The 16441-nt window shown below is 32.1% G+C and overlaps 1 protein-coding gene and 1 long non-coding RNA gene across 2 annotated transcripts; both read left to right on the top strand.

The window, feature by feature from the left end:
* The first annotated feature begins 890 nt into the window (after nucleotides 1-890).
* On the top strand, nucleotides 891-1521 carry LOC146898724 (uncharacterized). The gene is made up of 2 exons (XR_015023946.1): nucleotides 891-1007; nucleotides 1243-1521. It is a non-coding gene; the product is annotated as an uncharacterized LOC146898724 (long non-coding RNA).
* Nucleotides 1522-10843: 9322 nt separating this feature from the next.
* LOC146898723 (unknown seed protein USP-like) lies at nucleotides 10844-14575 on the top strand. Its single transcript, XM_085735757.1, has 3 exons — nucleotides 10844-10921; nucleotides 12196-12229; nucleotides 13633-14575. Exons 1-3 carry the CDS (start codon nucleotides 10883-10885, stop codon nucleotides 14268-14270), a joined length of 711 nt encoding a protein of 236 aa, XP_085591883.1. The 5' UTR covers nucleotides 10844-10882; the 3' UTR covers nucleotides 14271-14575.
* Nucleotides 14576-16441: the final 1866 nt, after the last annotated feature.

The raw sequence follows: 16441 nt of genomic DNA, 5'->3' as shown, positions 1-16441 counted from the left end.
TATCCATAAATTTATTTTTTCAAATCTATTATCATTTAAATACAGTTAAAACTCTATAAATTAATAATGTCAGGACCGGAGAAATTTATTAATTTAGAGAGTTATTAATTTATCGATAAATTAATAATTATTAATTTAAAGAGTTTTTAAGTAATTATACTGTACATACCAAACAAAAAGGCAAATTAGTCTATGCCTCTTACAATCACGTTGCAGTGAACCTTGAGACTCAACGTAAATTAGTAACTACTGTGTTCATATGCATTGGAAATCAATAATGACTTTTGAAGTACAGTAAATGTAAACAAGAGGAACAAATGTGTTCAATGTATTCTTAATATATTTTGTTCAGTTTCTATGAATTATTAATTTATGATTTTCTTGGTACCGAAAATTATAAAGGGATCTCCGGAAAAATTATTATCTTATTATTTTATCGAGTTTTTCAATTTTTTTACATTGGCCTAAGTCGGGACCGGACAAATTTATTATTTTAGAGAGTTTATTAATTTACCGAGTATTAATTCAAAGAGTTTCTACTGTATATTGGTCGGTTCACAATAACTGTTTTGAAATATTGGTTTAAAATTATTATCAATTCAATTTTTTTTTTGAAGGAAATTCAAAATTATTATAAAGCAATAAATTTGAATTATCAATAATTATATTCTAAATTCCTCCAAAAAAATAATTATATTCTAATAAATTATTATATATATTATATATTTTTCAATGGATTTTTTTTAAACTCATTACTTTTATTTAATTTAGCGCATTAATTTAGTCAAAAGAAAACTTATTGCACTAACTTTTTTGACCAGCTTTTTTTTTTCTTTTCTTGAAAGAAACTTATTTGATCAGCTTAAATAGTCGATTGATGTGTAGTCTTTGTAAACCTTTCAAAGTAGCCTTAAAAAAAACTACCTTTGAAAGTAGAATGGCAATGCGGTTCAATCATCTTTCTTTTACAGTTTCAATTATGTGCATTGTTTTTGTCATGGTTACAGGTAATAAACTAGAGTGATAACCCAACTTTATTATATTTTACCAATCAGGATTCTTTTGTAGTCGAAAAAATTAGGAGCCATGTTATTAATTGAATAATTAGGAACCATATTTTAATGAAAATTTATAAAATCATTCAGAAATGCAAAATATTTTTTTTTTTTTGAAGGAGAAATGCAAAATATTTATCTAGAATATTTGATAACATTTGTAATGCCATTTAATCGATTTTAGCAGGATTTCAAGATTCGTCACATCTTGACAAACCAGATTGCTTCCTTTCGTTTCCATGTCCAAAAAATGATGGACCTTGTAAAAAAATTTGTATTGAATATGGCTTCCCTAAAGGTGGAGTGTGTCAACCAAACGTAGCCAAATGTTGTTGCATTGGAAACTAGAGAGATCTGTGGCTGATATTTGTACAATCTCAATATATTTGTACAAGTATATTTAGAAATAAAACTTTAAACATTTTACACAATAAAATAGTTTATATTTAAAATATCATTGCCTTGATTTCTTATTATTTATTAATGAAAATTTATATTTTATTATAATTGTTGTGAAGTATATAATAATAATAATAATAATAATAATAATAATAATAATAATAATAATAATAATAATAATAATAATAATAATAATAATAATGATGATGAATAGAAGATCACATTCCTCTCTCTCTTCTCTCCTTCTCAAACCCTAGCAGTCACCCCCTTTCTTCTTCTTTTTTTTCTTCTTCTTTTCAGAGGGGTGATTTAGGGTCTATTTTGACACAAAAATACACCTCCGAATTGTTTTTCCTTTTATCATAATTGAATAAGTGATTTCACATATTTTTTGTTTTTTTCGTTTGTTTTTGTGATTTCGTCGTCTCTGAACGACTCTGTTTGTTTTGATTTCACGTCTTTGTGCGGTGTGTGTTTGATTTCCCGTCTTAGTGCGATGTTTATTTGATTCAGGTTGAAAGATTAGCTTTGAGCAAGTGCAAATCCGATCAATGACAATGACTTTGGTGTCGCCAACGTTGCAGATCCGGAGACATGAGTATTCCAGAGATATGAATGTAGTCAAATTAGTCATATTTGTAGGCATATGTACTTTGTCGTTTTATGCTATTAACATGGATGCAGTGAGTTTGTTCATAGATTCATCATGAGCTTAGCTCAGTTGCTATGGACAATGCATAATATATGCAAGGTCCAGGGTTCAAACCCTGGCCACCTACAAAAAAAGATTCATCCTTTTTGTTTTTAGCGAATTTGGATTTGTATTGTATCGATGTACTCTATCAATTTGAATGAATGAATATTGTTTATTTTTGTCAAAAAATAAAATAATAATAATAACAACAACAACAACAACAACAACAACTACTGCTACTACTACTACTACTACTACTACTACTACTACTACTACTACTACTACGACTACGACTACGACTACCACTACCACTACCACTACCACTACCACTACCACTACCACTACCACTACCACTACCACTACCACGACTACCACTACTACTGCTACTGCTACTACTGCTACTGCTACTGCTACTACTGCCACTGCCACTGCCACTGCCACTGCCACTGCCACTGCCACTGCCACTACCAAGAAGGTTATTAATTTTAATACACCAATGTGTTTTTTAACTGACAAGAAGGTTATTAATTTTAATACACCAATGTGTTTTTTACCAAAGCAAAGCTATAAACTATTATCATTAATCAACCAATGTTCAATACAAAAATAATAATAATAATAATAATAATAATAATAATAATAATAATAATAATAATAAAAAATATGGTGACTAGCCCAAGAACAAGCTGCCCTATCTAAAGTATGAGCAACCATGTTTGTTTGTCTCTTAACAAACATTCCCTCGAAGTTGGAATGTAAAGATAACTGATAATCCCTCCGTCCCACAATAAATGAGCCTTTTGTAAAAAAAATGTTGTCTTAAAGTAACTGACCCATTGTTCGTTTCAATACAATATTAATTACTTTTTTCCAATTATAACCATAATTAATACTAGTTTCATCACTCACAATTCAGTATATTTCACTTTGCACTGATGATAGTGGAGAATACACTAGTTTCGTCAGAATACACCTTCCAGATAACATCCATTGTTATTATTGATAGTAGTGGCAATAGTTGAAGCATACCGGTCTACTATAACTCAAGGCAATTCTTGACCTAAAATTTTCGATTGATCTTCCGAAGTACCGATCTACTATAACTCTGCGTTAATTTAAACTTTTCCTCTAAATTCTATTAAAGAAGTTCGACATTGTCCATTCACCCTCTTACTAAGTTCCGACAAATTATCATCCAATCTCTAAATTCGAGATTTTTATGAAAGTTACGTCTCTTCTCATGCCATTAATGGGATCCCATTCACCTACTATCAATTGTAAGACTCGTAATTTAGCTGCGACTAAATTTAGGGCTTGTATTTGTTTTGATGTTTTCTTTGTTAATAAATGACTTTATGAAATGTTTTGACGTTGTCGGAATTTCAAAATTTGTTTTCTATTGATTTTGAGAAAACATGTTGGAAATACTTGCTGTTTAAATTTCAACGGATCAAAACCATCATGAAAATTTAAACAAAAGTTTTATAGATTGCTATAATGGGAAGACGATCCCATTTATTTCTCCAAATTTTTGAAATGAGATTTTTATCGGAAAGTTATTTTGATTTCAAAACCATTATTTGGAAAGAGAAACTGGTTGAGCAATTTAACTGAGTGAGATCTATAATTGATTCACATATGTTGTTTTCTACTCTGTGTGATTGGGTATGATTTTCAGAATGTTTGTTAAGCATAAAAATAGAGAGGAACATATTTTTGGGGCTTGCATTATATGAAATGCATGATTCTGTGCTTTTTTAATCTTGTTGAACATATTTGTGAATTTGGAGATTCGGGTAGAATCAATTATGAATTAGCTTGCAAATGAAATATTAATGGACCTTGGGAGTTATTATGTTCATTTAAGGAATTTATTTTTTGTTGAGACGAGGTTTTGGGAATTTAGCGATTGAAGAGTGGTTAATTGAGAAAATTTTCGAAGGAAATACTTGAATGAATAGTAGTTTTAGAGTAAGGAAGTAATTTTAAGATGTTTGAGACTGGTTAGACGTTCATCAGAGTTAGGAAAAAACTTTGTCAGTTACGTGTACCTTGAACCGCAAGAACCGAGTCTGGTTTATTTCCAAAACCAAAACACTATGTGTAGTAAGTTTGTGGTCCAATACTCATTAATCAACACATTTTCTCTCTCTTCTCTATCCAAATCCGCAAGCCACACACCCTCCTCCATCTTCAGCTTCTCTCATCCGTAACTTCTTCGTTCCTTGTCCGAATCGCGCAAACGAGATATCAAAACGAAGCTAGCGACGAATCCTATCTATTTACGTGTGATTCCTCATCATTCAGAGAGGTATTCCCACTCTTTTACCCCTTTAAAGTTGCGTGATTTAGAGTTTGGTGGTGTTGGTGTTGAGTTTCGATTTTCTTGATTGATGTTACGTATTAATATTGTTGGGTGAGTTCGTATGAGTATAAATCCACAAGAAAATTTACTATCCGTTCATTTTAAAATTTTGGTGTTCTTGAAAAAGTTTTGAAATGTAAATTTTATTTGATATATATGCTTTAGACGAGGAAATGAGTTGATTCAACCGATTAGTTTTTGAAAAATGTTGTCCGGATGAAAGGGCTAAAACGTGCAAGGGTATTTTCATCATTTTAAACTTTTTAAATGTGAAAATGAGTTGACCAATGGATCTGCGTCGTTGAGACGGTCGAAATTGACCTATAGTTTGCGGTGTTGCGACGACGGTTGAATTTATTGTAATTTTCTGAAAATAATGTGTTCGAGCTTTCGCTGTAAGTGAATGCTAATACTATCATAGTTCAAATTTTAAATTTTAGAACGTCTGAGTACTGAAAATAGTTTTTCTGTGAATTTGTGTTAGGTTGACTGAGCCGGAGGCTCTAGTATGTGATGTAAACACAAAGGAGATTTTGTCGAAATTTCGTCAGAATTATCTTTGTAATTTTTGGGTGGTTTGGAAAAGATGTTTCAAAACATGAAATATTTTGAAGTTTCATATGGGATTGATAAATATTTTATCAATTGTTTTGATCTTTTTTATGATCTCTTGAAAACTTAAATTATTTCAGAAAATATTTCCCTTGGGTGATTTTAAGGAAAAGTGATATATTATTCAGTGTCGTGGAAATATTTTAAAATATTTTAGAAACACTACTTCATGATTGTATTAAGAATGTTTTGAGAAGATAAATCTGGGAAAGAAAAGTCTTTCCATAAAATGATTTTCCTTAGATATTTTTGTTAACTTTAAGGTCATGAGAGGACTTAAAGTATTTTCAAGGGTTTTTGAGACGTATGTCGTGTTGGAAAACATTTTGTTTAAGTTTATGAAAATATTTAAGTTGTTCATATTTCCGAGTGAGTTGAATTTCACATAGGATGGGTATAGATATTTACAGCCAATGTTTACCTAAGTTACTTTATTTACTAGGATACTTAGCTCGAGGGTTTAGAGACGTTCATGTTGTAGATGCTTACGAGTTGTAAAGCTGTATGTTTTAAGGAATGCGTTGCTCAGGTAAGGGCTCTCTCTCGAAACACCATAGTTACTTAAATGCATGAATGGTTTATGTGCTATTGTGTGTATTGTGAATATGATATGTTGAGTGAATGTGTTTGCTCAATGTGCGATTTGTTTGCCATCAATGTAATTATGATATGTCGATGTGCGTTGCTTTCATATGATCTGTGAATAAATATATAAAATGCATGTTGATTTATGAAATGTTGTTTGATATGAATTGAAAGAAAATATGTAAACTGCCAGTTGAGGCATGTTAAAAATATGTGAACTGTCAGCTGAGACATGTTTTTATTACTACATATGTTGAATGATGTGTAAGAGTTGCATTTGCACATATTGAACGGACAATATATGCTCATGCATTTCATAGTACGTGTTAGTTAGTTGATACGCACAGATTTTATAGTACGCGTTAGTCAGTTGAGACGCGCGGGGTGTTGACTGCCGTGAAGGAACCCACCTTAAATATATGAGATTTATTGAGTCTTGGTTACTCGACCATTGTGGAGGTTCACCTCATATGTGTCAGAATGGGGACAACATGATTGCTCGACCATTGTGTGGGTGCGGGGGGGAGGGGGTGGTGGTTACCTCAGATGTGTCAGTATGAGAATCATAATTTTCTTAGTAGGTTTTGCCTACGACCCTCTACGAAGTGGATTATTCCGGAATCATTTGCATGTGATAGGCCAGTGGAGGTTGTATCACACATATAAAGTCTGCATTTGATAGGCTAATTGTTCATCATTATATTTTGAGTGAGAAATGTTTATGCTGAGGCCATTTACCATGCTAATATGTTATGCCTGCTGTATTTTTGTAATTATGTTGTTTTTAGATCGTGACCCTTTACTTTAATCCGTGGATCGGGATTTGCCCCACATCCAAATAGGGAGTATGTCTTGCAAGAATAGCAAAGGCTTTGGAGGTGTTGCAGTTTGGCAGTCAGGCTGGATGTCATTGGTGGGTTCTTGTACCCTGTCATCTAGTTCAGAGTTAAGGATCTGCATAGATGTTTTCTTGTAGTGTCTTGTATGTATGAATTTTCTCTTCCTTTGTTTGGGCATCGCTGTAAATGATACTACCATGAGAAATGAATACACGTGGAATATTTTATGTTTTGTTCAGTGTATGGTTTGAAATTGAAAACTTATTGTCTATAACTGTTTTATAAAAATATGTCATTTGATTCATATCTTATTGTGACAAACACTTTCAAATTAAATGATTTACTCTGATTTTAAATTAAGAACGATCGTTGAATCATTTAACGCAAGGTCTTGAGTTGTTTTAAAAAGAAAAAAAAATGCACTCTTATTTTGAAAATCGGGCTGTTACATCAATCTTGCACTTCTTAGTCCATCGAGACTTACTAACTTGTTCTGAAGGCTGGTATCTGACCCACTTTCAACGTGTACAATTCTAAATCAGAATTAGTTCCTTATTAACTTCTTTATCGCCAAGAACTTATTCGAATTATATACCGACATATGCCTGGTCTTATCACTGTTACATACTCATTCTTTCAGCCTTCAATTCTACATGACATCTTCACCTTCTAGTCCATAAATCTGCCACTTAAGGTTTGAGAGGTGTGACTGATCTGACACAGCTTAACTAGATTATGTTGCCCGCTCAATGACCACATCCGAGGGGGGGGGGGGGGGGGGGTTAACTTTGTTAGTGATAGGACAAACCGCAAGTGCACGGTCTATCGAAGTAGTAATAAAAGAGAGTATCGTTTCGATAGGGAGTTGTTCAATTTAATTAACTTTTAGAGGATGATTAGAAGAGAAGAAAGATTATAAAGTAGAGGGTTTCAGTTGGTTGAAAAGAAATACAATAATAAAAAGAGAGCCTTGGGATTATTGGTTCATCGTAATGACGAATCCTTCACAAACAAACCCTTAAACTTATAATTTTACGTTAGTCCTAATTTCTAAAGACAAGTTTCTCTTTAGCATATCATAGCTTCTCTCGAAGTCAATGAGTGTGTTCCTCCAACAACCACACCTATTCTCATGGGTGATTGCCTTTGGAATCCATGAAGCTCAAAACTTTATATGTCTCAAGGTTTGCTAGACTATTCTCATGTTTCACAATCCTTGTCTAAATTCACTTGTTCGAATATGAAAGCTCCGCGTTCGCTTTATGAATTGATATTTGAGATGATGAATTAACAATTATCAAACCCTCCGCGTTCGCTTCCACAGTTTGATAATGGTTAATTCATGCTAAAACGGTGAATTTAGATTAGAAATTAGGATTACATAGAATTAAGGTTTAAGGCTTGGTTTGATTCGGATTACGTCATTAGACTTATCCAACAATCCCAAGACAAAGAAGTCTACTCACTCATGCTCATCGTAGACATAAAGAAGAAGAGAGAAAGCATAAAATAAATAACAAGAAAGTAAAGAAATAAAAAGGAGAACTTTATTAAGAAAGACAATTGTCACTTATTGAATTCCAAGAAATAAAGATGAATGTTTGTGATGGGAAGTTACTCTATTTATAGTTTACATTCGACTTAAAATCTAAGCAACTACATGAGCTTTTTGGTAAAACTAAAACAGAGTAGCTTAAGTCCTAAGCAAAAGCAGCAAAAGGGCTTCTGGGAGGTGGCACGGCGGTGCCACATGTTGGCATGGGCCGTGCCAAGCTTCTGACTTGGGGGAGACTTATTTTTGTCTCCGAATCTTCGTATTTTTGCTCCGAATCAGCTCCAGGGTCCTTTCTTTTGCTCCAAGACTCAATCCATCAAATATTCTTTCCTGAAATATAAAAATATGCAATTGAAGTAAAATAGTTCAAAAAGGAAATAATATTGAAATAAAATAAACTTAAATCTATTTAAAACGAAACCAAATATTATAATAAAACTGACTAATTATTGACTCATCAGTTAGGCATTAAAAAATTTATCCTTCGGTTCCTACTTCCTCGGCCAGCACCAAAAGTTTATGGGCTCCGATAATTAGCTGATAATTCCTCATTTCGAGTTTCTCTTTCTAACTATGTAATCTAAAAAATACACCCACATCTGTTCCATTACTCTGCAACTTAATTTCGCTTTTCAAACCACGACTCCAGTCAAGGTTCATGATTTTCACTTGAGACATTCCAGAATTATTACTTTTCTAGCTTCTATAGGCGAAGTACCATTCAGTTACACGTCAACCGATGTTGAGGCAATCCATATTGGTCTTGAAATATTCTCGTTATACTCTTGAAGAATCACCACCACCGATTTCCTTCTATACCTTCCAGGTCCTATTCGGTTTTCATATATTCGTCATAACTGCAATATACTAGGTTGAGTTGATCAGACTCAACTAGATGTGACATTTAGAATAAACATCAAGAATCCAAATGGTCCTACTACATTTAATGAATTCCAATGACCCAAGACACAATCTGAATTGACTTGCTCAGATACCAAATGTAACGCCCACACTAAATTTATATAGAATATTTAGCCTAAGCATTAACTTAGTAATGGATACATTAAAATTACAATAATAAACAATTTTGTCCGAATGAATTACATCAATTTATTAATCTCATATATCCATAAAACACGTGCAATTCGGTCAATGTGCAAAATACACGAGTTCTTGTCTAAACATTTATTCCATCTAATTAGTACACAAATACGCAATGACAACAATAAACGAGATATAACTTCGTAACTCATCCATCTTCTTCTACTTATCCTCGTCACGAGCATCCTGCTTATCTGAAGAAAAATAAATAAATTGGGATGAGACATAATGTCCTCGTGGAAACCTATGATCGTTGGCAGTCTGTATATTCAATCTATGGTGTATAATCTGTTGCAAGTGCTATATATGGGGGAAACTACGATCACCAGCTGTCTACAAACTATCCAAGTTGCATATTTTGTCATAGCTTTCTTAACCAGTTAATTTTATTAAGTTAGCATGCAACAAACAATTAATCTAAATAAGTTTGTTACATACCGGTAAAACCCCATAGATTGTTACATGACATGCGAGGCGCCACATAGACATGCCTTTGTTCAAAATCACCAAAAAGAAAATCAATTGGGTAAAATATTTGACAAAATAAAATAACATGTCTCGATTTATCTTGTGCTTCAATAGTTTGCGATTACAATGGTAACTTAGTATGGCTAGAACCTCACGAACCTCTATAGTTGTAATAATCATTTTTCTTTACAAGCAAATTTTATATAAACACCATAAGACAAGCGAGTATAGTGACTCATTACTTTGCGACAAACATCATTTCTTAAGCTTGTCTCCATCGTTTTTGTTTATAATTCTCTTGTAATTATTGAACAATTCTCGATGAATGATAGATATAAGTTAAAATGATATTTTTTTCCTAAAACAATTGCATTTTTTGTCTACTTCACTAAAAAATAGTTTAGGCCGCGGAGAGAATTCCGCAACGGTGTCGAGAGAAATGGTACCACATGGAGGCTGCTGAACCAATTTTGCAAAGTCAACTATCCTTAACATTATTATTGTCAAAAAATATATCCATTAACGTTAATAAAAAAAAGTATAGGGGTTTTGTCCTACATGCCCAAGCATAATTTAATTTTTTTAAACACTTCTACACATATATTTATATAATCATTTAATGTCATTTTTTAATATTTTATTATTTTAAAATTTTATATAATCTTGTAATGTCATCTTTTAATATTTGATTATTTTAAAAAAAAACCTAAATAAATTTAGGTTTCTTGACCAAAAAATAAATAAATTTAGGTTTAGAATTTTTTTTATCTAGAAAGTACTACTGATATCATACAAAACTTCAGGTTAATGAAAAATTCACCGTAATCACATTAGTGATACAAAATATTTACATATCATATCAATGACTAATATCTCCTGATGAACTTATCACTCCCCAGCTAATGACAACTACATTTTTTTTATTCACAATGCTCAAAATTTGTGACCTTGAATTTAAAGTAAAATTATTTTTAAATTGTAATTATTGTACTTTTTTGGGAAGAAAATTGTACTTTTTTTCAGTAATTGACGGTAGTTGTTTAAGAGAATTATTGCAGAAGGTTTCATAATATATTGAATTATCAATTGGTTTTAATAAAACGATAATATACATCATTTGAGGGGCCTGCTCATCCACTATATATACCGTTAACCTTGTAACAATCCTTCATAGTATTCAATAAGTGTCTACAATCTCCAATAGCCTAAATGGGGTCTATATATTTATCCGTTTTGACTCTATTCTCTGTAAGCTATTTTCTTCTTTCTGTCTCAATTTATTTCATAATTATTTGTCATGTTGTAAGATTTTATTTTTCTTCATATACTTGCCTAAATGTTTTGTTCAGAAGTTAATGTCTGTTTTTATTAATAAATTGTGTATAATACCGTGAGATGTATACACATATTTTTTGGTTGATACGGATGTATATACATATAGCGTGGGATGTATATATATCAATTAAATATTAAATGTACGATAAAGTCGAGTCAACAAAAATTGATATATTTATATAAACATTTATGGACCTAACTTATTCTGGTGTTGATGATAGAGTTTATAACATGGGGTTGGGAAAGTTTATAACATGATTGTCCTAAAACAAAAGTTAAGTTCGATTTCTGGAATCACTCGTGTAAGGGTCTGGTAAAAGAAAAAAGATGTTTCGATACTAACTTCATGATTGATCCCATAGTTGGCCCAAATGACCTAATCAGTAAGGATACAACGGAGTGTCTATTAGAATTAAAGATATTAATTAAGTTATGTTAGAAAAATAAATGTGTTTAGTTTAATAAAATATTTTCTGATATCATTATGTTTTATATTGAAATTATTGTTCCACATATTCTTGCCTCAATATTGGAAAATAGGAGATACTTTTGAAATTAAAAATAATGACATAAAAGATGAGGGATAACTCGTATCGGAGAAAAAGATGGTGAAAATCCTACTTATGTGGTATTCACATGTAGGGAGAAGACATGTAGAATATGTAATAAAGAGAGTGTAAAATAAGATGCACCACAATCAAATCCATAGAGGTAGATGAAGACAAACTAGAAAATAAACTATTAAAAAGATCTAAATATTAATGAGTTTGCAAAATTTATGATATATGATCGAACATTATGATATCGTTTGATCCATACAGCCGATGCCATGGGATAAACGAGCTGAATCATAAAGATTTTTTTTAAGGTGTTGTGATATGTCAAGTTGAGTTAAAGTCCGAAATTAAGTGGAAGAAAAGTTGAGCAACATATAAGTCAGAAGAACACATATAAGTTTTGCGTGAAGATAGAATGTCCAACTCACTTGTGTAGTTGCACTTAACCCAATGTGTTGATCCCCCCATCGCCCAATAATGATATAAGAGCTCTAGTTTGACTTGATGGAGTTGCGAGAAAGATTTTGGTGTTCGACCACGGAAGTGAAGAGTATCACACTATTTATGTGTCTATTTATTTATTAGAAAATATTGTTAGCAAGATCTAATATGATTTTTGTTTATTGGCAGTTGGCTCTTGCGGGAATCGTTGCATCCCATTCAAGTTAGTATTATGAATAATTTCTAATCCCCATTATTATTTACACAATTTATATATGTGTATTTATTATTGTGTTTCATTTCCACATCAAAAATATATATGGAACGACCTCCATTAACTTTTATTTCACCTTTTATTATTGTGTTTCAACTAAAATAAAAGGCGATGGAGGTCGCTCCATATATATTTTTGATATGGAATTGAATTTTTTTAATACAACCATCTTGTTAGATCAAGCTTTTGTAACATACATTTTGTTCTTTGAATTTTGTTGTGCACTTCTTATGTTAGGAAGAGCCTTTCACTTGGTATATAATAAAATTTTGACTTATAAAAAAAAAATATTGAACCTAACTAACTTAAAAACTCGTGAGATAAGGATTGCAACTTTTTATAAGCTATTTTTAGATCTTATTTCTTTCTAAACTTATTTTCAATACGTTTTTTTTTTTACAAGTTTTAGATCGTATTTCTTTCTAAACTTATTTTCAATATATAAAACGTTTTTTTTGTCAATTATTTTTTTGACAATTTCAATATATAAAACGTTTTTTTTGTCAATTATTTTTTTGACAAAGTTGTAGAAAATATATCGAAAAGAGATAAATAAAAAATATTAAAGAAATATATAAAAAACGTTTTTTTGAAATAAAATAAGCAATATGTATCTCATTAATTAATCATATTTTATTTATGTTTACTTTAAATAACTAATAAAATATCTGATATTTATATATTTTTTTTGAAAGAATCTGATATTTATATTGTCAAACCCATGTTATTATCATTTGTATTTTATTTTTCGAGAAAATAAGATAAATTTGACCACAAGACCCAAATCAAAAATGGGTTGGCCGATAAAAATCATTAAGTTATTTTTTATTTTTTTCATCAATGATCAGAAAATTATTTTTTTCCAAACCAATGTAATTATCATTTGTTATACATATATGTTTGTCTCATTTGTTTATATTACACACAAGCTTTTATAATGCGATAAATACATTAAAAATTGTGACCGTGTAAGAAAAAGTTGAAACCGTGTTTAACAAATTATATAAAAGAAACATTGAGTTGAAAATGTTATGTTTTCTGTTATAAACCTATAATAAAAGCAATGTCTTTTCTTTCTCACTAACAAGAGGAGGAGGATGCACATGGGATTCAAAATGCTCTTATAAAAAGTTGATGAGAAATATAAATGTTTATATCTTATATACACAAACACTATAACTAACTTGGATAACATTTTCTTCGGGTTGTTAAAAAAATTAAAAGTTAAAATTTTATCATAAAAATTGTGTATTCAACACATTAAAACATTCTCTCAAAAAAAAAAACACATTAAAACATTAAAAATCAACTTTTTATACCTAATGGTGCATTTATGATTTTTAATGATGCAGACATTGAAGGCAAACTACTCTTTTTGGAAAATGACCTATACCCTGGCAAGAAAATGAGCGGCCTCCAAAAGCTTTCCAATATTCAACCTTTTCGAACAATCGGTTGGTTGCCGATCGAAAAAGCAACTCAACAATCTGGAAATGTAGCGGAGAAAGAGAGTTATAGTCTTGACGAGATTTGTGGAGGTCCATCAGCAATCGGAGAAGACAAGTTCTGCGCAACATCCTCCGAATCAATGAAGGAATTTGCCATTTCAAAACTCGGGACGAAAATTAAGTCATATTCAGGTTACTTTGCTAAAAATCAAGACCAATATGTAGTGGAAGAAGTAAAGAAAATTGCAGACAAAGGAGTAATGTGTCATCGAATGAATTTCGAGAAAGTTGTATTTTATTGCCACCAAGTGAATGCATCAACAACTTACATGGTTCCATTGTTGGCCTCTGATGGAACTAAAGTTAATGCATTGGCTGCTTGTCACCATGACACAAGAGGTATGAATCCAAATTTGCTTGATGAAGTTCTCAAAGTCAAGCCTGGAACTATCCCTGTCTGCCATTTTGTTGGTAACAAGGCTGTTGCTTGGTTACCTATTCCTGTTGCAAGTGAATCTGATGATCGTCCTTGTGCCATCTAGATGATATTTGGATATATATGCACATTGCTTTGTCTCTACTACCTTTTCACGTTAAAACCAAGCACACCACAGTTGAAAAAATGCATCTTCATGAGGACTTGTTTTAAAGTGATGTATAGGGAGAAATGTGATGTGGAAATATCATATCTTATTTACAGTGTCATTCATGTATTTTAAATAAAACTAGTTCTTAGTTAGAACTATGTGTGTATCTTTGTTCATGGTGGTTATTTTCCTATAACAAGTAAAATGATGTATGTTTGAATTTGATAATGCTAAAAATAAATGTCTTGTACTTGAGATAATATCTATTTGATATATATATTTCAAAGCTGACAACTGTTAATTTTTTGCAATAAATATAAACTATTTTATAAATGACACCAAAATTGTGAGACGACACCATAATCGTGACACGATTTTGCCTTCTTCAAAAAATTTCCAAGCAGTTAAATTCAAAATCGTGACACGATGCTTGTGAATCGTGTTACGATTTTACCCAATCGTGACATGATTTTCTTGGCCTATTTATATCTTAACCCCAAAACTGGCCTCACACACCTCTAAACATATCGTAAATCTACCAAAATTTACCCAAAACATTAACCAACAAATTTTCACCTTCTTCCACACCCATAACTACCCTTGTCCTAAAAACAACTCATCCTTACACCAAAAAATTCTTCCACATCTCAACACCTAACCATTCTCTCAACAAAAAAGGAAACCATTTTTCCATATACAACCACAAAGCCATCCTTTACAAAATTAACCACCAAAAACCTCAACAATGCCTCTCGTACTTAGAACCAAACATAGCGCAAAGAAAGCCAAAAACACACAAGCTTCATCTAGCAGACAGAAACAGCCTAGAATCGAACCCGAATCACCGTCTCAATCATCTTTCTGATTCATCTCTGGTGCAACACAAGCAAGATTTACTCGGAGCAAAACAATTGATGTGGTGGGGGAATGAAGGTTGGATCTTGTGAACCTAGTTAGGTACCCTAAATTTGATAGCATGATAAGGGCAAAAGGCTCATAACTGCTCAATAACATGGTGCATGAAAAAAAAAAATTAACAATGGAGTTTTATGCAAATTCCTGCTACTCAACTATCAAGTATCAGTCATACTGTTGGAGAAAAACCATTGATTATAGCCCTGCTGCTATAAATCAATTTTTGGGTTTAACACACCGAAGGAATGTGAGGTTCAGAGGATAAGGAGAGATGAAGGATATGTCTGAAGAAGATTGGGAGGAATTGTTGAATACTTTGTGCATGGAGGGTACGTAGTGGAGAAAGGCATGGATGTTGAACAAAGAAGATTTCAAACCTATCCCAAAAGCATGGGTTCTTTTGTGCTCCAAACATATAAGAGTTCATCCTGCACATCTGAGATCCCCATCAAGAGGGCCCTAACCATTACTGCAATCTTGTCTAGTAATCTGATCAATGCTGGTGAGTTGATTGTCAACAACATCTACGAGATAGTCGCTAGGAAGCTAAATTTTTTGGCACATAGTAGTGTGATCAACTAGTTGTGTGAGGAAGAAATAATTGATGAGTACATAAGTGACTTGGATACACCAACCATCAAACCCATAATCGACATGACAGTGGATGATTTTGTGCAGAAATAAGAAGGTCACATGAGGGAAAGAGAGGGGAGAGAATAACAGGGTCAGCAGGAATATCAACAACCCCCACTTCAACATCATATGTTGCAGGTTGAAGGTAGCCAGGAGGGAGGCCACCAACCACTTCACCCCATGCTGCTAGATTATATGTTTGCCTTTGATAAATAGATGCAGGAGACTTTAGAACAACTCTATGTAAATCGACCTCGGTTCTATCAGGAGTTCGATGAAGCTCGTCTACACCGGAGACCACCTCAGGGGTCCTGATGGTCGGATTAGGCAAGTGTACCAAATAGTAATAAAGTGATAAGTTGATTATCGTATCCACAGGTATTGTCGTTTCGTCCAAACAACCCGTGTTACTTATTTTAAGTTGAAGATATAAAATAAAAGAGATAAGGGTTAGAGATTGTAATTTTTATCTGTTTGCAACAGAGCAAGTTACCTGTTTTGGTTGCAGAAAAGTAAGCAGCGGTTATGACTCTGTGAATCCCCCTATTTATTTCGTTGGATATTAAATAACATTCATG

Source organism: Medicago sativa, chromosome 8, assembly GCF_051527215.1.
Source record: "Medicago sativa cultivar Bolivia chromosome 8, Bolivia_mono, whole genome shotgun sequence".
Taxonomy (NCBI): Eukaryota; Viridiplantae; Streptophyta; class Magnoliopsida; order Fabales; family Fabaceae; genus Medicago; species Medicago sativa.
This window is presented reverse-complemented; position numbering and strand designations above follow the sequence as displayed.